Source organism: Amia ocellicauda, chromosome 22 (genome assembly GCF_036373705.1).
Source record: "Amia ocellicauda isolate fAmiCal2 chromosome 22, fAmiCal2.hap1, whole genome shotgun sequence".
In the NCBI taxonomy this organism is placed as follows: Eukaryota; Metazoa; Chordata; class Actinopteri; order Amiiformes; family Amiidae; genus Amia; species Amia ocellicauda.
This window is the reverse complement of record NC_089871.1, coordinates 7,636,544-7,660,018: the sequence shown is the minus strand read 5'-3', so window position 1 is coordinate 7,660,018 and position 23,475 is coordinate 7,636,544. Positions and strand designations below refer to the sequence as shown.

Below are 23,475 nucleotides of genomic sequence, written 5' to 3'. Positions count from 1 at the left end.
AGAGGGGAGGGTGTCACTTCACATTGGGCATCACCATCTGCCCAGTGCGAGAGAAAGCATCTCTCAGCCTTCACAGAATTAGTTTCCACATGCTCTGCGATCGCTATGGCAACCGCCTAGCCGGTTACCGCAGCATCCTGTGAAGACTCCCCGGACCCGACATGTCGAACTCGCCCTCAGGAGCAATTCAAAGAGGAGGACCTGGGAAGACCTGGGATGCCTCCTGAAACCTCTGACCGAGTCAACCGCCGCCAACCGCTTTAAACTCCGTAAGGAATTCAGGACCAGAGGATACAAAAATGGAAATGAAACCCCGGTAAAGTCAGCTCTGAGAACAGGAGGCACTTCCTGATGCTGAGAGTGGTGGGTGCGTGGAACAAACAACCAAGCAACATTGAAGTGTTAGGATAATTTAAACCACTGGCTCCACCATCAAAGCTAGTATTAAGCACATATCATCCAATGTCCTCCTTTTCCTTACATTATTCCTTCCTGAAAATCTACAGAAAAACCACCACTTCATACCTTCAAGAAACAATGGAACAACAAAAACAAAATGCATATAATTGCTCCTCATTTTATGCACAAACTCATCATCTGATACCACCAGGAATCCCTGCTCATGCAGCAAATAAAAGATGCAACACACACACCATGTAAAATGCAGTTTCCGTTATCTCTTTTATGATAAAATGAGATAATTAAATTCTGAATCAATGGGAGACCATTTGGAGTATCGAATCAGAAAGCTTCCGCTCCTTTAAATATCGAAGGGACCCGGGGACCTCGGCGGACCGCTGTGTTATGGCTTTCAAAGCAATATTTAACATTTTTCATTATTAGATTCATCCAGAAGCATATTAAAACTTTTGCCAAAGTGTTCTACGGTGCCTGTGAACATTTTCCACCGGGGCAACAATGTCTCTCTGATGGACAGTTTGCTGTCAGGAAATGACATGATGACACGGGCACATGGTAATTTAGCTAGACCGCTGTGTCACAAATTGTCAGGATCTGTTTTTGACACCTCGGTTTAGTCAAGGAAGACAGCTGGACGTCCACTTTAAGGAAGAAGTGGGAATATGTTCATCAAAGGCTTAAATTGAAAAGCAGTGGGAGGTAAATGTCTTCGAATTTAGTGTAAAAAGGGCGTCTGTCTCTCGGCCCAATTATTAGCAGAGAACAGCGACGGTTCGGTGGAATAATTCAATTTATTGTCTTTGATTTAAGATGTTGACAGTTTCGAGGCCCGGCCTAAATGGGAACGAGCCGTAACAGATTGGAAACACGAATAAAAACTCAACAGAGATTTTGTAAATGTGTATTTACATCACATAAAGCTTGACATCTTAACTAATTTATCCTTCTGCATAAAAACCTTTAAATATTTTAATCCAGCATCATAATTACTCTGAATTGGTTTTTAAATAGTTGCGGTAAATGGTTACTTTAAGGCATGCACTTGTTTTAGGACATCTTACATGTTATCAACTTTCCCATTTTCACACAAACCACCCTACAAATATAACCAAAAACCCTACAAATATAATTGGCATAACCATTTAAATACCTCTGATGTCATATGGGAGGGCTGTAGAGATGACAACTGATGTTTACAGGTTTAGGGTCAGAAAACAGTGATTTGTGATAATTCATCAGTGAGGAAAACATTAATTTTCATATTTAATACCAGGCGACTATGCAGTTACTGAGACACTACTATTTAATGCATTGTACTCTATCGACACTGAAACGGTGATAATGAGCTAATTATAGGTGTAACTTTCTTCATTTCAAATTCATATGCTAGTCGCTAACAAGGAAAATTGCAAATTGCCCCCCCCCCCCCAAAAAAAAAAGCAACAACCCTCGATAATTGATACGAGCAATTACTTGCATGTCACAGCAAATTGTCCAGAATAATTCAACTTGTAGGAAACAGTGACCTTCCTATCAAGCGATGTCTAGGAAGAATCAAAGTTAGCAAATAACGGAGAGCTGAAAATAAACAGCGTTCTCGCTACGAGCAGTGTGTGAAATAATTGCAGCAGAAATAATTAAGACAGAAGACAGAAACTACTGCACATATTCAGACTTTCCAAGGTGATACTTTTAGGATGATATAAAACAAAACAAACATTCAGGTCTCACAAGTGAAAGTCTAGTATAAAGTGCATCAATTAAACCTTGCTTTCTCCAGTAAAGCTCATCAACCACATAAATACCCGATATTGTGACTCAAATTACCATCACATGACCGTGTTCAGATCTTAAAGGGGTAAATTAAAGACTTGAGCTCAACTGTAAACAAACCAAAACAATCCATATACATAATTTCGTTTTTATATACAAGTTAATAAAATTGTGTTATATATATATATATATATATATATATATATATATATATATATATATGAGGTAATAATTTAAACTCAGAGATAGTGGCGTTGAGGTCCAAGCTGTAATTAAATCAGGGGCTACAAGACTTGGCCGCGTTGATGTCATGTTTTTGTGGCGCCTTTATGGCATACAGAGACGATTCCCGGGGATACAGATGTAATGAGTTTAGTTTCAGATATCAGACCAGCTCTCAAATTTCCCCCATCCCTGCAACAACCAAGATCCTGCTACAAACATTTCAAGGCCTACAGATATACATATATACACAAGATGGGAATAAATAAGCCTGTGCAAACCTCAAGTAATGAAAAACATCCTATTCACATGTTATCTCGCTCCAGTGCAACACTTTGCTCGTACGCCTGGTGGTCCTTTGATACATCATCATGTGTTTTCATTGTTTGTCCTCCATTTGAGCCCGTGTCTCACACCACATGTGCTGCCACACGGCAATTTAAAACGTTTGTGAGCAGAAGACGTCAACAAATCTCCATCTAAAGCTTTGCGAACGGGCAATATCGGTCTCAGTCCCCGGCGTGATCACCAATTAAATACATTATTCCCATGCATTTTATTGTGGGTGATCCTCGCCCCTGTGCGACAATTTACACAAACACGTGTGGAGTCCCACATCTGTCAGAATCCGCTGGGACTCCGAGTAACACCATGCCTTTTCCTGTGACTAATAGGCAGCTGCATGTTTAGCATACTTACAAAGTAGCCTGTGCCCAAGCTGGCAGGAGCCGAGCTCTGCGAGAAAACACAAGGGAGATGATGGAAAATTAGTGATCATATTTATTATTTTTCCAACTTGGCGAGTTCATTATCCGCTCTCTCCGTGTTCCTCGTCGCCGGCCCACTGCCGCCGGCGTCTTCTGACACCAAACACTCTTGGGTCGTCTGCGTGTCTCTTATCGAGTCCTGGAAGGTAACGTGCTATTTACTGAATCTCGAGCTTATAATTGGCAATTTATTTGACAGGCAGCTGGTTAATGATGGCATTTTACCCCGCTGCAGAGACTAAACACGACTGATTCATTGCAGCTTTCCTGACACGCTGACACGCCAGCACCCTGCTTTCCTGCCACCCGGGGATTCGCGGCCGTCGAGGGGCGCGTGAGGAGGGATGGCACAAAATGATCTTCAGACGCACCCAAAAGGGCACCTCTGGCCTTTTTGAGCACACAAGGACGCCTGCCAATCTATTACCTTTCCGAAGAATTTGAAAACGGGGTGGGGAGAGGGCAGCGCACAACAAGACGCTGTGTAAACGTAATTAGCTGTCTGACATCTCCAACTGTAAGACAGAAGGAGGACTTTGGGACAACCCTTGGTGATCCCTGGCTGGCAGTCACACAGGAGGCAAAGGGTACGAGAAAGGGCTGTCGGAAGGACCGGGAGAGAAGGGAGGCTTTTCGCAAACATCATTAACAGTTTGTTCGAGTCTTGGGGAATTACCAGGCTGGCTCGTTAGCCTGTATCCTTACAGTGCACAGCTCTCTCTACACCTCCCGACAGCAAGACACTCTGTGGCAGGAGAAAGCCTCATCTTATCAACACAAGGCTGGCCCTTGTACACAGCTGCAACACTACTGGGTAAATATTTCTTCACCTGGCTGGACGGGGATTACAGGATGCCTCTGTTCGGCGCACAGCACCCTGCTCTGTGGCGCGCTCAGCCTCGGGACAAACGATCCTCTCTTTCCACCTGAGGAAACTGTTCCCCCATTTATATACCAGCAGAGCAGGAAGGAGAAACTCTTGTCTTTTACCAGCGAAACAGCTCCCCGATTACATTTACACACAGAGTTAAGCTTGGCGACTGCGGGAACTTCAGTGAAAAAAAAGGCTTTAAAAATGCTTCAGTGTAGACCTGACAGGTTAGCCGTACTGTAGCACTAAAAGGGATGGTTACCTCCTCCTGCAAGCTTGTTTCAGCTGCTTTCTTGTCCTTCTCCACACAAGACCGGCTGTAAAAACATAGATAAGGAAAGCAGGACAAAAGTGGAATTGTAAAATAACCGTCATAAAAATATATCTATGGACACAATATATTTCTTTGTTTTGCTAGTTGGCAATCTGGAGTTACACTGCTGAAAGTCATTTTCTCTGTCAGACCTTTTGCTCTGACGGCCACAGCCCATTCTCTAGGGCAAAGGATTAAAAGTGGAATTGATGATAGGCACCTATTTCTAGTGTGCAAAGTGGGTTTTGGCAATGCTGTCTAGGGGTTTGTACGGTTTACAGTGTCAGGCTGTGGACGTCCCTCTGAAGTGTAGCTCTACAGTACAGCACTGTGCCACATGCAAAGTAGGCCTCAAGTATCATGGTTTTAAATACTGTAGTAAGAACAAAATAAATACTGCTCTCACCAAATGTGTTCATTAGAGATTGGAAAGCATCCACGCACCTTAATAATGTGAAATAGGAAAAAAATTAAAATAATAACAGGTATTACCCAGAATTTTGTACATTTCTTTCCAGAGACACGTTTAGAACAATCGACATCACGACAAAGTGACAATCGTTCACAGGAGCACTCAAAAGTGATTATTTGAAAGAGGAGGATTATCTTCCAGCTGTATTTATCTGACCCTAAACAATTTCCCCTCTAATAACATTGTTCTGACCGCGTTCGATTAATATCCCCTGCAGTAGCCTTTAACACTCTACCTGTCTGTAAAACGCCCCTCGTACGCTGAAGGACGGTGCATTTTTGACGTACTTTTTGCAAAATACGTGACAGCAGTTCCCCGCCTCCTAATATCTCTTAACACACCTGTTTATGTACTTTGCGGAAGAGGAAATTACATTTTCTGGGTCAGAGCCGGCGCGATCCTGTTAGTTTGACATCGCTTATGTACGCCATTCCGGGGGTTTCATTGTTTCATGTTTATCTTGGTTACTGTCTATGCAGGTTTGTCGAATGACGAGCAGCGGGTATCATTTCAATTTCTGATGTCAACATCAAATTACTTATTTAATTTCATGCCTGGCGAAGCGTCCTATAGCTACACACAGAATCATTTTGCTTCATTTGTTATGCTGTGTTTTTTCGGCGATTGGCTTGCCTTCCAACTGACAGCTTTAATTACGGGTGGAATTTGATTGCTCCTCCGAAGACCGAGCACCCAATATAAACTGTGCAGTTAGTGTCTTGACAGGGTTCATGCAGACCACGGCAGGCTTCAGTTCAGTACAATGCACATGTCAGGAGGCAGATGAAATCTTTAGACCTAAAACTGATAAAGAGACACTTCAGACTTTTTTATTCCCCCTTCTTCATAAGCAGGATCTAGTAGACATCAACAGACCAGCCTCCTAATCAATCCATTAAAGCTCAACCTGCGGTGATAATTAAACACGCAGTCGAGAGCACACAGAGTGTTTCCAGTATATTAAAAAGGTTCAAAAGAAAGATATTGTGACAAGAGAGCATATGTTGACGTGTTTTTTTAAAAAAAAAAAGCACCTTTCTTAAAATAGACGCTATAGATCAGGGAATATATGGGATTTGTTTGTCTTTCATATTCTTTGTCAGATGAACAACTGGCTTGCATTTCAATACAAACCAATTAGCGCTATGTAACAATTAGCACTATGTTATGTTCAGATTTAAAAAACTAATTATTCAAATGTAGCTTTGTGTAAAATGCATACTTTGTCAGCATTATATTTCATAATGTTATACAGAGGTTACCAACACTGACACGTGTTTTGACAAGAGATGTATTAAAACGTTGGAAAAAAATACTGTAGACAAGAAATTAACATTACCTTTTTGCAGATTAAATAATTCACTTAGCTGTATAAATTATAACGGAAGCTGCCTGTATTACTGGTAAAAAAAAAATAGTAAATCACTTGAAGAATCATAGTACCTCTGTGTTTTATTAAAGATAACAACAAGAAAAGTAAACTCGTTAAACTAAATCGCAAATCCTTCCTTGTAAACAGCTTCCCTGGTTTATTTCTAATCTCTCCCCATTACTTTGTACCTTTCGGGATAATATCTTCCAATGCGCCGTCTGAAAAGCATAAACATTGATGCACTGCTGCAAATGTTCAAATAATAATCACAACACAAGGCCATAACTTAGTCAGTAACCTTTCTTTAAATAATAATAAAACTGGATTAAACACAAATAAGAACATAAGAAAGTTTACAAATGAGAGGAGGCCAGTCGCCCCATCGTGCTCGTTTGGTGTCCATTAATAACTAAGTGATCCAAGGATCCTATCCAGTCTGTTTCTGAATGTTCCCAAATTGTCTCTTCAGCCACATCGCTGGGGAGTTTGTTCAGATTGTGATGCCTCTCTGTGTGAAGAAGTGTCTCCTGTTTTCTGTCTTGAATGCCTTGAAGTCCAATTTCCATTTGTGTCCCCGGGTGCGTGTGTCCCTGCTGATCTGGAAAAGCTCCTCTGGTTTGATGTGGTCGATGCCATTCATGATTTTGAAGACTTGGATCAAGTCCCCACGTAGTCTCCTCTGTTCCAGGGTGAAAAGGTTCAGTTCCTCAGTCTCTCAGTAGGACATTCCCTTCAGACCTGGAATAAGTCTGGTTGCTCTCCTCTGAACTGCCTCTAGAGCAGCGATATCTTTCTTGAAGTGTGGAGCCCAGAACTGTCCACAGTATCCAGATGAGCTCTAACTAGTGCATTGTACAGTCTGAACATCACTGCCCTTGATCTCAATTCTACACTTTTGACAATATACCCTAGATAAAGTTTGGATGGAGAAAGTGAGGAGTCCACGTAGACTCCTAGGTCTTTCTCATGTGATACTTCTAGTGATGCGATAGTTCTATTCCTCCCATTGTGTAATTATTGGACATTTTTGTTACCTGCATGTAATAACTTGCACTTGTCCACATTGAATTTCATCTGCCAGGTGTCGGCCCACAACTGAATATTATCTAAGTCCCTTTGAAAAGCCTGTGCTGCCGAGATTGTATCTGCTGAGCCGCCTATTTTAGTATCACCGGCAAATTGCACAAGTTTGCTAACTATCCCAGAGTCCAGATCTTTAATATAGATTAGAAAAAGCAAAGGCCCTAGTACTGATCCCTGTGGAACTGAAAGACAAAGGCACGGTACACACTTGATTATCAAACATTGTACTCTTGTACTCTTTCTGAGCCCCTTTTCACATACAGACTCCTGTTTTATTCCCACTGCGGGGTTGATAGAGAGTATTGAGGCTGTGGTGATTGAGGGGTGCAATTCAACTGGGGCAGTTCGTTCGGGGGAATTTTAGGGCAGTTCTGGGGCAGTTTTGAGGTAGTTTGTGGGCAGTTTTGAGGTAGTTTGGGGGCAGTTCCAGGGCAGTTTTTAGGTAGTTCGAGGGCAGTTTGTGGGCAGTTTTAGGGCAGCCATGTGGCAGTTTTGGGGCAGTTCTGTGGAATTTGTGGGCAGTTTTTAGGCAGTTCTGGGGCAGTTCTTGGGCAGTTCTGGGGCAGTTCAAGCAGAGGCTGGCAGATGTATAGGGATAGCACTTACCGAAGGAAACAGGCTCTGGGAGTCGGTCCTCGTACATTGAAAAAGTGACAACAACTTGGCTGAACCCAACTCTGTGGTTATACATTTTGAAAACAGATTCAAACTAATTTATTATTTTACCTAGTTTTAAGCATTTACAGCACCCTTTCTAATATTTTTTTTACTCAGCTGCACCTCACTGCATATATAGTATAAGAAAAATATATATTAGGAATGATAAAAGAGATACAAATCTATCCACCACGACAGGCAGAGACCAATTGTGTTCACTGATCACTCTCATACAAAGATAAGACAAAGTCAAGGCCAGCTCGGGATACATCACAACCTCAGCCCTTCTGTCATTCGCTGAGTCCACAACCAGAGTGGCTGGCATTCGGACTCTCAGACACACAGGTGTGAATGCGGCAGGGACGGGTCGTGATGTAAGTCAGGCCGGGGCGGCTCTGGGAACATGAGACGCAGGACTTACATCACTGAGCCGTTCTCGGGAGCTGCTGCGGATGGAGTGCTTCGATTCGCCGCTGACACTCTCGCTGTCGCTGTCCTTGCAGTTGTTTTGTCCAGGTTTTAGCTTAAAAACAAAAATGAAAGAAACACGCAATCGTTAAAAAGATCTGTTTTGAAAACTATATCTTGGTTTAATTGTACCAGCTCCAATACGCAGCTTGCTAAAAAACATTTTCTAATTCAGAATATTTTCCAAATCAAGCTACACAACAAATACCTACAAATAGCCAGAACGTAAAAGGCCCCAGTTTCTGTTCTGTGCATGTGATCTTGCAGGCTAAAAGATAAGTGAACCATTGAAGGAATACTACCAACCTTTTATGATTGTAAAGAAAGATACCACACACACACGATTGCACTGTACAGGAGCTCAAAACAACATGATAGTGTGTCATGAGACTGTTTCTGATTGCAGAAGGCGGGACACAACTTCCGTGAGTCACAAACCACAAGCTGTTACTACAGATGAAATATGTTAATAAATAGTAAAATGGCCACAGGTTATCAAGCTACACTAAGTAAAATTGTAAAGTATTGTTTTAAATGTATAGCCTATAGTATACATTTATGTAACAATTATACTCCTCTGAGTGTTTGAATATGTGAACCTGACTAAGTTGCTTTTGCCAAACAGTAACAATAAATCTCAACCAATACATCTGGCATTTTGTTAAGATGTAACAAAACAGTGAGGTTTCTCATTCTTTACAGGACTGCTCTACCCCACATACACAGATGTAAAGGTCGATTCCCCTCGTACACAGGGGCCCAACTTTAATAAACCTAACGCCAGTGGTTTCAATCAATTAAATTCACTCTCCTGTGACATTTCATTATATTGTATGGAGTACCACGAGCTCAGTGTGACAATGAAGTGCTTCTTTTGACATTATTTCTGCATAAATAATTAATTATATAAATAAAGCCAATCCTATTGCAACCGATTCGCACATGAGACATTGTGCATCACCGGCCGGAGAAAAGAGAAAGACTAGAAACACAGCGTCTCTGTTTCAGACCAAAGCTGGGGTTTATTCACAGGAATCCCCGCATCGGCCTGGACACTGAGACACAGCGGTACAGTTGTGTGCTTAACCTGCTGCGGAGCTGCCACAGCACATAAAATACACAAAAAAAAACTTCAAATGCAGCACAGCAGACACACCAAAGAGACAACAGGAGCTCAGCAGGTGTCGTTTTCCAGACACAGTTTACAAAACACAAGAAAGGACGTGATCCAAACATCTGAGCCCAGAAGTCTGGAGAACAATGTCTGACACTTGGGAACTCTGAGAGCTGTCCAAGTTACGATTTATGTCCTTAGTCGCTTCCTCAGTGCTGCTTCCAAACGACCATCCCTGCCAAAAGCCTCTTGGGCTTTATTTCAAAGCACATAAAACTGCTTTATAGCTGAAAACGGAGCAAAGTAGTAAATGGGCCCAATGCCATGTATTAGAAAAACCAGAGTATAACATAACACACGGGGGGATTGTTTACCTAGACAGGCCGTCTCTCACGGCACGGCATCGGCGCAGGTTCCGTTTTATAGGTCGCGTTAAAAACGAGGGCATGAAAATATACCCATTTACTGGCACTGGCTGTCAATTATGGGGGAGAAAGAAATAAAGGGCCCTTGAGTAAAACACATAATTAAAACGAAAACAGGCCTTTTCTGTAGCCATTAGCACTCTGAAAAGATGCCTGCCCTGGGAGAGCTCCACACGGGCGAAAGGCGGCGAGCTTTTTGTCGCCTGAGTGCAAAATGTGATAAGAAAGACAGACCACTTGGAGCAACTGATGAGCTGCAGACGAGAGGAAAAAAAGCAGGCCACACAAGGAAGCGCTTGAGGGAACAGAAGGAGCCAGGGAGATACCGAAGTGAGAACCTCAAAGGAGAAACAAGGGCTTCCAATAGCGCTAATTAATTCTAACAAATTTCCCTCTCTCTCTACACACACACACACAAACATACATACAAAACTAAAAAAATAAACGGATACTTATTATATACAAGAAACGTGTAACGTATAAATATATAAATATGTAAAATATCCCAACCCTACAAGTATACATACTAAAATGATTACGAGATGCCGAAAATTACATTCTCCGCTGAATACTTCAAAGGCGTGCTGAAGAACAGAAAGAAAGGGGGAAAAATGCTATGATTATCTGCTGGTTGTTCTTCAAATTATGTTGACCCACTACAATTAAACTAATTACAGTTCTGCTGAACAATATGGTAGATCACAGAGGAGCCGAAAGCTTACTTTAGAAGATCTATGCGCTCATTGCCGAGTGCAGCTTTTAATATCGCAAAAACCATTGAAAGTGGTAGTACAGCGCGAGAGGTTAAATAACTCATAACTGCACATAACTGCCTGGAAGGGGGAAGCTGCCACAGACACTTCCTCACAATTATGCTTTTAGAAAATGATTAAATGTGCCGCTTTGTTTATTTCCCGTGTCTGGCGTTCACGGGCCTCCAGTTCTGCTGATGCAGGTACTGAGAGCAGGAACACAAACGCTGGTAAATAAATTAAATTAGTGCTTGGTAAGCAAACGCTGTCATATCCTCCAGAAACCAAATCTTAAAACCAATAGTCTTAACTGTACGATACAGGAGAACCATATAAAAGCAAAAGCTTAATCAAATACAGTTTAGTAAATGCTAAGGGTATAAAACAGCCCTACAATAAAACCAAATTCAATAAACAGAGGATCATTTTCCAGTTGTATTACATTACTGAGCAACATTACATACCAATTTGCAAATGTATACCTTGGCTGCTTCATTTTCCTTTTTTTTTTTGTTAAAGCATTTTGAAAATGTATTTTGCCAAGGTAGACAGACACAGATACCATGCTTAATATCTTTTAACAGAGCGTTTAGTGCAGCAATGTACTAAACACAATTATACCATTTGTTAAGAAGACCTACAGTACATCTTGTCCTTCTCACAGATAAAAAGATTTTGCAGAGGAAAACTACACACAATTTAGATTTCTAAGCTTAAGAAATGCCTTCGATACAGGCCCTTGTGTATCACAATATGATATGTAAGGGTTTTTTCTTCGCAGAGATTGTTGTAAAGACTGTGGGATTATAAAAGTATCTCCAGTTGTATTGGCCTAAACATGTAACATCTCAAAACCACTTATCTCATGGACCTGAAATCCAGCTGACCATCAAATCCTTGAACATGTTTCCTAAATGTGGGGAAAGTCAGTGGGCACTCAACGGGCACACAGAGGAATTCGTCAAGGCATGGCAAAGTTTGCACATGAACGTTGTTCCTTCGCCTCTCTCTTTTTTTATTCCATTTGGTTTAATACAATTTTGTGTATGTTATTAACATACTGAGTTCTTGGGTTACAAGTGGTGTGTCTGTACGACCATAAGCATGTTCTTTTAGAAAAAAATAAAAACATAATGCAATAAAACACAAAACACAGGTTTGGGAGCCAGATTATATCTCGTTTTGTGGTCATTCCAAGTTGTCGTTACACCGCTCGTTAAAAGCGTTTCATAATGGGAGCAATATGAGGACTGAAATCCACAAATGGCCTTATCGGAGAGAGACTCTGTTTCCATCAAGATAACAAACAGATGGTTTTAATATTCCAGAGGCTAATTTCTCAACAATTAAAAACACAGCAAGACATTAACATCTAATGAAACATTTAAACTACCAGTAAATGCATCTGCCATTAATTCTCACACAGTAAAGTCTTGTTTTCCCTCAATCTGCTATTTATTAGGAAAGGATTTTTTTCTCTCTCCCCCCCATTCTAAATTTATTGAAGTATAGAATTAACAACTGTTTTCAATCAGTAGTCAGCACGACTCTTTGGCAGTGTGCACCCTAAAACATCCACACTGCTCAAGATTAACTTATTCTGCTGTTTCTTTGATGTGAGAAAGTAATAAAAAGAACCTATCCCCCCGTGAAAACACCCAGCGAAAGCAATGTTATTTTAACCCTATGCTTGTTCGAGCGGGGCGAAAGCCGAGCTACAACTTATCGCTTATCTGAAAGGGACCGACTGAGACGCTGAATTGGATTCTGATGGGGTGGAGGCACGCCAAATGCTACAGTGACTTTGACTGCGTATCAAAAAATTACAGTAATGTTTTCCATCCAATGCATAAACCCCCGTCTCAACCAGATAGTAAAACCCAGGAGTGGCATTTTAATTAATGACAGCCCCTAAAATGCGCTGAATTGGACCTTGGTAATCTACCATACTTGGGTTTTATGTACTTCCAACTTTGGAGCCAAACCAATGCCCCTCTTAGGCCAACAAACTATAAATAGCTAAATATGCTTTATAGCTTCAATTCAGATAAAAAGCAACACATTACTTTTGTTGCAGTTTATATCGCTGCCCCACTGCAGTTGCACAATGACGCGTTATTACCGCAAAGTTCTCTCACGATTTACAGCCGCCATAAATTCCTCAGCACCGTTAAGAGAAAAGGAGTCTGGCCGTAAATGTTTCGGCACAGGAATTCTTCTGGCGCTCTTGAAACGTTGGCTGTTACACAGTATTTCTTTTGCCCCGTGCAGTACTGTAAAGTGTCCTGTCACTTTCACTTCCCCATTTGCTAACTGCTTGGGTACACCGTGCCTTTGGGAAGCTGCAACAGCCTGCATCATTTTGCATAACCCTAGTCTGAAGCCCTGAAATTAATTATTGTATTATTGGGGGGGTACAGATAGCTAGGATGGCTTTTTCAGTCTGGATGATATAAAGAGTGTTCTCAGCAGGTTTGTAAGTGTATTTATTTGTTCACGACTGATTTTCTCGATAGGAAATAGCTCTGAAACTGGACACCACTGCAAAAATCAATCCTACAACCTGCTTGACCTATGTAGTCAATACCATCATGTTTTGAGGGTCCTAAAATTAAATGTTTAGTCAATGTGCATTCAACGTAAAGTACAGTCTATTGCAGTGCAGGGATATAGAAAGTGTGTTGCCTATTTTTCCTGATATATATATATATATATATATATATATAAAGAATACTTGCTTTCATAAGCACAGTGAGCAAAGCAAACCGAAATCCTCAGAGATAACCCCCCATAAAAACAGAGACACCATTTCTCCACCACTGAGATTCCGTGTTTTCAGCTCCTGGTTTCCCTTAGTTACGCACAACAACAGCTGCGGAGCTCGGCGGTAATAAACCTGGAACAATTTAATAGCTTTTATTGTTCTGCTGTGATGTTTGAGAACAGCCAACCTGTCCTCCTAGGATCCAGCAGGCCCACAAGGGCTGCAATGAAAGAAGATCTCATTTACCTAAAAGCGCTTATAAATTTTTAATTTGCTTTAACAAGTAAATTAACAAGTCCCTCATTCAAGCAAGTTTTATGGCTGCTTGCCACTCAGGGAGGACCATAAAAGTTTTATAGATAATCCAGCGCTACCAAGGCCGCTCGTAATAAATTGTCGACTTCCTGCTCTAATGTCAAACCCCTGGGTCTCCAATGTCGTCACATTAAATAACTCCTTTATGCCACTTTCACAGGTCTCTATCTGTATATATATAACAACTATTAAAACGTACAAGGTGGTGGCTTTCCGATCAGAAGAATCTAACTCCCAGTCCCCAAACGCTGGCTGTCTAAATCCTTTTGATATAAATGCTAATCTTTCATGACTAGCTGAAATCCCTTTCAATTAATACTCCAGTTTAGTGCACCTACACTACATGCTATTAAACCTGCATCTATATATCTACTGCAATAAGGATGGTCTTTTATTTTCCATAATTATGCAAAACAGGTCATTTGTGGTTAGTAAATATTTATTATGTACTTACTGATATCAGGCACACGTTTAATAAAACATGTTTGAAATTGTGTACTTGTTCCTAATCAGACAGAAGAATCACAATAGAAAGTTAAGCATAAATCGGAATGAAACGTTTAAATTTCAGGCACAGATGCGGCCAGCCGAACCACGGGAGCAGAAAGGTCTCGGGCCCCTGAGGAGAGATGACATCGTCGTTTGGTCCCCCCGTCTGCGTTCTCTTGAAGCCGTGGCCGACCCACACGGGGGCTCTAAGAGGAAGGGAAATAATCTGCCAGGCCAGCCTGTTTCACACAGGAATTCACGCAGGGAGGAAAAAATAAAATTAAATAAAATCACATCAGCCCCGCTGCGTGTCCAGCAGGGGCACACAGGGCCAGACAGCATGTGACCTCAGTCTCTTAACGGTAACAGTTGGAAACAGTCAAGTGTGGTCAATCCGAAATGCAATTTCCAATAACGTAATGCGGACACAAATACAAGAGCAGTCGGAGTCAGTAAGGGACTGTTGATCATTTTGTTTATCTTTCAGACAGCGGCGAAATCATGTGTCACACGGACGACCCACGCGGCCCGAGACTGACCTTCTTCTGCACTCTGAGGCTGGGGCTTATTAAATATGAACGACAGGCAGGGCATTGTCCCTGGATGCAAAACAGCAACTTGTCATTGCAGATCAGAGGGAGATTTTTTCTCTTTTTAGCTGCTGCGGTGGCAAGACAGCTTATTCATTTTAATCATGTATTACATTTGATTATTTTAAAGTCGCTCCCTCCCGCCGGTGTGCGAATAAAACAGTTAGAAACGATGATAAAATAATTGTGATTAGAATTACTTTGTTTTCCGCGACGTCAACTTATTTCAGCAATTCGCGGAGCTAACGAAGACTGCCGGACTGATGCACTTTTCAGTGACGTCAACTCGACAGGAACGGAGAAAGAGAAAGTTCTGCCCGAATATATCGATGGAGGCAATGAAGCCTTCACTCCAAGGCCCGTTCATAAAAGCAGCGCAGATAGGAGGCTGACTGCAGCCATTTTATTCTGGAAAAAACAGAGACCCCGTGTAATTAATCTGAGAGCTCATAATTAATGCCCAATCTAATTCAAACCAATAAATTCCAGCCTGATTGATCACCAGACTCTGACCAGCACTATTGATTACGCTGTGCTCTGATCCCCGAGTCAGGAATGCCTTCTGGTCAGCCGGCTTTACTTGCATTTCCTCCTTCCTATTAAGAAAACAAAAAAACTACTAGGAGACAGTGGAGGCTCTGTTAATACAGGCACTACTAGAGAGTAACAATAAACTGACTGCATTGCCCTTGGCCTCCAGTCTTGTTGTCATCACTGCCATCCACAGGCCCACTGCCAACCATGAGTTAAAACATTGGCTAAACATGGGACACATTTACAAAAGCCCCTGTACGGACAGTATATACAAAATAAATAATTAATCCACGCTACACAAATAGACGAGACTGATAGGTGACAGGAATATCAGTACGGAAGCAGAATTTGAATTCATACTGGTTTAATTTAGGAAGTAAAAAAAAAAATGAAACAAAATAGTTATTTCCTTCCTTTGAGCGGCTATTAACAATCAGCATCTGTTCAATATCTCAAACGTATTTCAATATGTTGTTAAAGAACCTGTATCTTTTTTCACCTACAAAAGTAAAAGGCATATCTCTGGTCTCGCTACAGAGTGCATTAAGATCCGTATGCATTTCCAAAGCATGGACTGGATTTAAGAGAGGGAATAAAATCCCTCCAGGGGCTTTAGTGAACAGTATCATATATACATGCCCTGCAGAGTTAGCGTGATTCAGAATCCAGAACAGGGTCGTTAAAATTAATTTCAGACTTAACAGTGCATATCATATAAAACAAAACTTGCTCTGTGTGAGTGTGTGTGTGCGTGTGTGTCCGTCTGTGTCTGTCTGTGAGTCTGAGTCAGTCGGTCAGTCTGTCCGTGTCTATCTGTGTGTCTTTGTGTGTCCATGTGTGTCCATATCTGTGTGTCTGTGTGTGTTTCCATATGTGTCTGTGTGTGCATGCATTTTATGACTATACTGCTCTATCACAGAAGTGCCTCCCAGTGCCGAGAGAAAGGAGAGGAAGAGGAATTGCATCTCAGCCCATTAGGAAGCCAAAATCACAGCAAAACACCTTGTGATTGTACACACGGTGGCTACCCATAAACACCAGCAGCCAAGAGGCTCTCCAGGCAGAGAGAGAGAGAGAGAGAGAGAGGGAAGGAAAACAGAAGAGGCCATGGAAAAAAAAAGGGAAGAAAAGACATGGGATCCTTTCCAAACCTGCAGCTGTGCCGAGCCATTAAAAAGCTGAAACTCATTCTGCCGCCCGACCTCGTGCTTATCACCACATAACTATTCATCAAAGAAATTTGTGTGCAATTAATTAAATTATTCCCATGTCTCTGCCACAGAGTCGTTACTCCAATATCAGTTTTCACTCGCGCTCTCCTAAGCCTGCGTCTGCGTGCCAAGTCACATCTCCAGAGCCGTCCGGTCTCAATAAAACCGCGCTCCTCTCCACTTGCGAGGGCTATCATTTCTCTTTTTTATTGCCATTTATTTTCCACAAGGAATACGCTGCCAGTATATTGGCAGGACTTCCAGTAGATGGAGGCAATGAAATTTACCGCAGACACTTAACACTGGGTCAAGCCGTGCGCGGGGCTCATGTGAGCCGGTAATATGATAAACAAATGCTTCCAGTTGGAGTTTTTTTTTTCATGGTACAGAAATAGTTCGCGCTAGGCGACTGTGAGAGAGACAGGGACTCGTGGGGCTGTTGGAAATCCAGCTGTTTACACTGCGGACGGCCAGAGTGGACATTAAAAACATCTTGGAGACTAGTCTCAGACGTGCCACCAGTGTGAACATTTAAATAGGTCAGGGCTCGGGCTATTATGCTAAGCCCTGAAGCATGCATTAACACATAGGTAATGTGTGGTAAATAAATTGCTAAACGTCCAATAAAGTTTAATTTAAGGTGAATAACTTAAAACCTTTCAGAGCGCACACACACACACACACACGCACACAAACTGAATGTGCACCGTTTAGGCTAATGTGGCCCTCCAAAACCCTCAAGAAAATTAAATTAGCTTCAATATATGATGACCAACATGAATCCAACGCTTAATATGCACTAAAGGATGCTTAAAAAAAACACAAAGGTTTTTGAAGGTTGGCAAAGGCAATGAGTAATGTCTGAAGGTTTACACAGTGTCTAATAATGGGTTAATATGAAATTAAGAATTTTCCTCCCCCACCCCCCCAAGAGACTTCTGAAATATTAAGTGGGATTAATCACCCAACAGGATTAGCAACGTTTGTGGAGCTGGTGAAACAATGAAATCCTAAATTAATCTGTAACCATGTAATTGCATAAAGGTGTATTGTTACACAGGGCTGGAATCTGTATGTTTAAAGAGCGGTCACGTGACTTAAAACATACATCATATTAAATGCATGGCAGATTAAATTATTTCAAAACAATCAGACTTTATGTAGAGATGAAGTGAGACATATCCTGTATGCTGATAGGAGAACATTGCAATCGACCTAATTTTCTTCTATTAATCAGTAATTAAGAATGGGCTATACAGAAATACTAAAGAGCTTTTGTTTGAGTGAAAACACACGTGCATTTCACAGCATACTGTAATGTATGCGATGGAAATCAGTAATGGCTCCTTTTCCTCAACGTTTCAAATGCTTGGCTCACAAGACTCTAGTATTTAGTGCCGAGGTTCTCTGGCTGAGAGGGATCGCTCTTTCAACAGGTGAAGTTGACCCTGAAGAACTGGATATCCAGCTATTAATTGCTCTGTTTTGGCAAGCCGGGTTCAGACTAATGAGAATGTTTTTCACCCGACCCGTGCTTGGCTTTCCTCCGTATGAGGATTAGTGGAAGAGAAAGAACTGCTTACAGAGTATACTGTTCCCTTTTGGCTAATTTGCTGCATGTCTAAGATTTCAGTATTACTAATCCCCGCTGTAAACTTTCCTTCTTAAACTGCTTTAAAAAAAAAACATATACAACTCAAATTATACAGCTGAAAAAGGGGAAAATAAGATGCACAGATATTTATACTTTTGGTAAAGGTGGATTAGTTAGATGTAGGCCTTTTTCTGAAGAATGTCTATTTAAAAGCCTTCTGTTTCAAGCCAATGGTTCAGGCAGGGCTGTACATCTTAAAGAACTCAATCTGAAGCATAGTTTACCACTTTCACAGCTCTGTAGCACTGCAGGCCAATAATAAACAAAGGCATGTTTGTTTTCACATTCATATTAAATTATTTGTCTCCATTTCAGTTCTAGATTACATGGCATAGGACAGCACTGATGCTGAACATTGTTGAGCTGATTATATTGTATTTCTTTAGTCATTCCTATACATTCGGTGAGTTTCCACTTATTAATTCCAATTGAAATCTGTTAAAACTTTATTTGTTTACATTTGTGTGACCGTCTCTGGCAGCTGGACTCTAAGGCTGCATTGCATTTATTAAGAAACGCACAGTTGATAAATCTTTAAAAGGCAACAGTGCTCCTTTCAGATCTTTTAACAGAGTAAGTCGCAAGGGCGAGTATTGATTTCAGTTAAGTGAAATGAATCTAAAGCTGACAGCGGACCCACAGCGCAGACAGCGCGCCACAGCCAGCAAACACCTGATTGATCCGGATACGCAGTCTGCTCAGGATGACAAGATCATCACAAAAACGTAGTTCTGCCCATAGAGCTGATCCTAAATCGGTACAATGCGGTACTCAACCCAGATAAGAAGTTAAAGTACAAACTGAGTCCACTGTAATTATACCTAATAGTGCTGTAATTATGGTGAATAGCATACCTATTACCAAACACAGCCACAATTTTATTATTCCTCGCATTTGGACAGAAACTATACAATGTAACTAAAAGCAGAGCTATAATAAGCACAAATTAATATGTGCATTGCTATTTGATCCATTATTAAATCATACCATCTGCAGAGCAAATTTTGTATTTTCCACAAATATAAAACTAGAGTACAACACACACACACAAAATGCACGTGTATATAAATGCTCTCAGATGCTTTTTCTCAGCTTATTAGAGAATCCAAGTCCGTCGGGAACTTTAAATCTTGTGTACAAATATACTATTTTAACTCTAGCTTTCTTTTGCAATTAGTTCCATTATAAATAATTGGCATTTGATTGACCTGCCGTTTCCTGTCCCTGGTTCGTACTGTAGAAAAAGGCCTGGAGATATTTAATCACGAAACGCGCTACATACAATACGGGTTGTTTCTGTGTGTATTGACACTCTGAAACTTATTATCCTGGTGTATTTTGGGGCAATTTTGGAAGATAAACTGTCCGTTTTGACAAGATTATATACAGTCCTTGTGAAAGAAAAGGAAAACAAAAGAGGAGACTCAAGGCACAGGAAAAGATCAAGTGTCATTATCTGGAGAGATCCTTCAAAAGCGCAGGCGAATGACACGTTACATCCGTGTTCCTGGCATTTGAATGTATGCTATGGCAGAAACACCAACTCGTCCCCAGCCCTACGTCCCTTCCTGAACATGCATGACATTATACACTCACCTAAAGGATTATTAGGAACACCATACTAATACTGTGTTTGACCCCCTTTCGCCTTCAGAACTGCCTTAATTCTACGTGGCATTGATTCAACAAGGTGCTGAAAGCATTCTTTAGAAATGTTGGCCCATATTGATAGGATAGCATCTTGCAGTTGATGGAGATTTGTGGGATGCACATCCAGGGCACGAAGCTCCCGTTCCACCACATCCCAAAGATGCTCTATTGGGTTGAGATCTGGTGACTGTGGGGGCCAGTTTAGTACAGTGAACTCATTGTCATGTTCAAGAAACCAATTTGAAATGATTCGACCTTTGTGACATGGTGCATTATCCTGCTGGAAGTAGCCATCAGAGGATGGGTACATGGTGGTCATAAAGGGATGGACATGGTCAGAAACAATGCTCAGGTAGGCCGTGGCATTTAAATGATGCCCAATTGGCACTAAGGGGCCTAAAGTGTGCCAAGAAAACATCCCCCACACCATTACACCACCATCACCAGCCTGCACAGTGGTAACAAGGCATGATGGATCCATGTTCTCATTCTGTTTACGCCAAATTCTGACTCTACCATCTGAATGTCTCAAGAGAAATCGAGACTCATCAGACCAGGCAACATTTTTCCAGTCTTCAACTGTCCAATTTTGGTGAGCTTGTGCAAATTGTAGCCTCTTTTTCCTATTTGTAGTGGAGATGAGTGGTACCCGGTGGAGTCTTCTGCTGTTGTAGCCCATCCGCCTCAAGGTTGTACGTGTTGTGGCTTCACAAATGCTTTGCTGCATACCTCGGTTGTAACGAGTGGTTATTTCAGTCAAAGTTGCTCTTCTATCAGCTTGAATCAGTCGGCCCATTCTCCTCTGACCTCTAGCATCAACAAGGCATTTTCGCCCACAGGACTGCCGCATACTGGATGTTTTTCCCTTTTCACACCATTCTTTGTAAACCCTAGAAATGGTTGTGCGTGAAAATCCCAGTAACTGAGCAGATTGTGAAATACTCAGACCGGCCCGTCTGGCACCAACAACCATGCCACGCTCAAAATTGCTTAAATCACCTTTCTTTCCCATTCAGACATTCAGTTTGGAGTTCAGGAGATTGTCTTGACCAGGACCACACCCCTAAATGCATTGAAGCAACTGCCATGTGATTGGTTGGTTAGATAATTGCATTAATGAGAAATTGAACAGGTGTTCCTAATAATCCTTTAGGTGAGTGTACAGTGCTGTAGTGCTGGGAGTAATAAGTGTGTTTAGCTGAAATAGGTTTCGGAGCTGGGAGATGTTCTGTTGACATCCCTGCAACAATAACCGCAGACACGACGGCGCTTGACGATTTTTCACTACGGCTCCGCTGAGGTCAAACACAATAAGGAGGATTGCTACAGCACAGCAAAGCCCATTTCTTATATGATAGATAGAAAGAAAATTGAAAAACACACTCTTTTATATCCCCTCCACTAAAAGAGAGACTGGAAATAATTAATTGTCTCTCCAAACATTCTGCTTGTTCTGAATACATTATTCAAAAGACTAAGACAAACTAGCCCAGGTATTGATATTCTGTGAGTTAAAAAAGGGTGAGAAAGAAAGATATTGTAATGCCCGAATAATCACATTCTTTAGATGGGAAAATCACACAGGGGTAAAAGTATAACTATAACATTTTTATGAAGCAGTAGCCACTAATATGAAAAAACACCTTTTATAAACTCTTAAACGCAGATTAATATATTAAACTGTTCTGCTATTATATTTCATTAACCCACCTGCCTGAAACGCGTGCTTAATGTGGTTTCTCGATGCCTACACAATGCTTTAACACACTGGAAATGTTACTATGCTCTGCGAACTCTGTGTCGAGATCGGTTTTGCGTCGTAGTTCTAGTGTATCGTGCCATTGATTTGGGATTAAAACTGGAAACTGAATCATTTCACGGACATACAGTACAAGTCTATTACAGGCACACTTTCCCCGCAGTAAAAATAAGTCCTGCTGCTCACCGATATCCTTATGGGCCGATATTGCTTATTTTACAGTTATCGATCTTATTTCACCAGGTCCCTGGTGGGTTTCGCTTGTGTCTGACCGCTCCTGTGTCTCGGCAGAGGGGAAATCTCAGATCTCACAACAGCAAAGGGAGAAAATGTGCTTCCGATACAGCAAAAAACCTTCGCAGATACTAAGATTTGCAGGTCTCATCTCAGTTGGAACATCAAAATTGTAAATTTCCTTGATTATGTCTTTCCTAAAATACATGAAAACAGCAGGGGGAAAAAAATGCAAAAAGCATGGGTGATTTTTTGATTAATAATTAGTTTTTACTCAGTTTACCAAAGCTAGATTTCCCCTCCTAAAGGAGCAGGTTTTCTTGGAAAGCGGAGGACACTGCCCAGCCGAAACCGTTTGGCTTTCTTGATTTAAACCAAACCGCTACCTGCCATCCAAGATCTGTCAGTTCATACCTCTGGCAAAGACTGCCTTTAAAAATAGCTTCCCCACCTGTGTCCGGCCAAATTACAAGATGCGGGAGAGTGATAAAATTTCCCTGACAAAAGAAGTTCTGCATAAGTAAGCACAAAAGGGACCATTTAAGCTCTTAACGGCCTTATTTATGTGCAGAATTACGGAAGATCAGAATCTCTGCACTTCAAGGGAGTCCGGCGCAGTTGGCAGGACGCTTGAGAGAGGGAGTTAATGACCCCTCGCCGGGCTTGCCCCCACTTTGTTTGTGTTTTGGGTCCGCGCTTCCTCCCGCACATATAATGGACTTCCTGTGAACGATAAATCACAACTGCTTTTCCCTTTTCATCGTGTCGTCCGCTCACATTTCTTCCTCTGAGCGACGGAGGTGGCAAAGTGAAACCAGACAACTGGGCTTCTCCCTGTTCTGGTGTAAGGCCCCCTTCTTTGCTCTCAGAGCTACACATGTCAACCACAGGAAGGCAATTATGAGAGTAAAATTACTTCCTCGCTGCTATCATTCCACTCTCTCAGCTCAGAGAATGGTTAAAAGCCACCGAGTAATGGCCACAGTTAGAGTTTTCTCCTGGGCTGGAGCCAAGGCCGCTAACCTTGCTATTAAAGGCCTGACAGGCTTTGTCAATGCAATCTGCTGAATGCCTTGAGTGACAAGCGATCGATATTCTCCACTCTCTCGGGTCATCACAGGTGACAGAGGCCTAAGTAATAATATAGCCCTGGCTGCCTTTTCTAACTTAAATGCTTCCCCTGCCACAATATTTCTTTTTTGTCTCAGCGCTGCGAGCTAAATTTCCCACCGATCGAAAGTGGAAGACGGGGAGGGTAAAGGGTCTGAGGAATTGCAATGTGTCTGAATTGATGCTGGCGAGCGAAAGCTCAGCAGACTGGAGAAACGGGCTGGGATAAATCGAAAATGACTGGCTGCCGAGTTGTAATCTGCCAGCATCAAGCCCCCTGTAGCAACAAGCTAAATGAAAAAGCGCGCTGACAGGCGCAAAAGATGAAGGGCCACCGGAAGATTGCGGCGGGGAGAAATTTATGTTTGTTCTCGTCGTTGGTGAGGTGTTCTCGGTTAAAAGATGAGCTGCGCGACCACGTGCTGTAAATAACACGGCGCTCCACTCCCTCCTGGC

General features: G+C 41.8%; 1 protein-coding gene across 4 annotated transcripts in view; it reads right to left on the bottom strand.

Moving 5' to 3' along the window:
- The window catches only part of auts2a (activator of transcription and developmental regulator AUTS2 a), a 295,612-nt gene that overhangs the window by 172,062 nt on the left and 100,075 nt on the right, over nucleotides 1–23,475 (bottom strand). For all 4 annotated transcript variants that reach the window (XM_066695147.1, XM_066695149.1, XM_066695148.1 and 1 more), the window contains one exon: nucleotides 8,372–8,473. In XM_066695147.1, coding sequence (XP_066551244.1) covers nucleotides 8,372–8,473 — 102 coding nt within the window. The remainder of the gene's footprint in view (nucleotides 1–8,371; nucleotides 8,474–23,475) is intronic.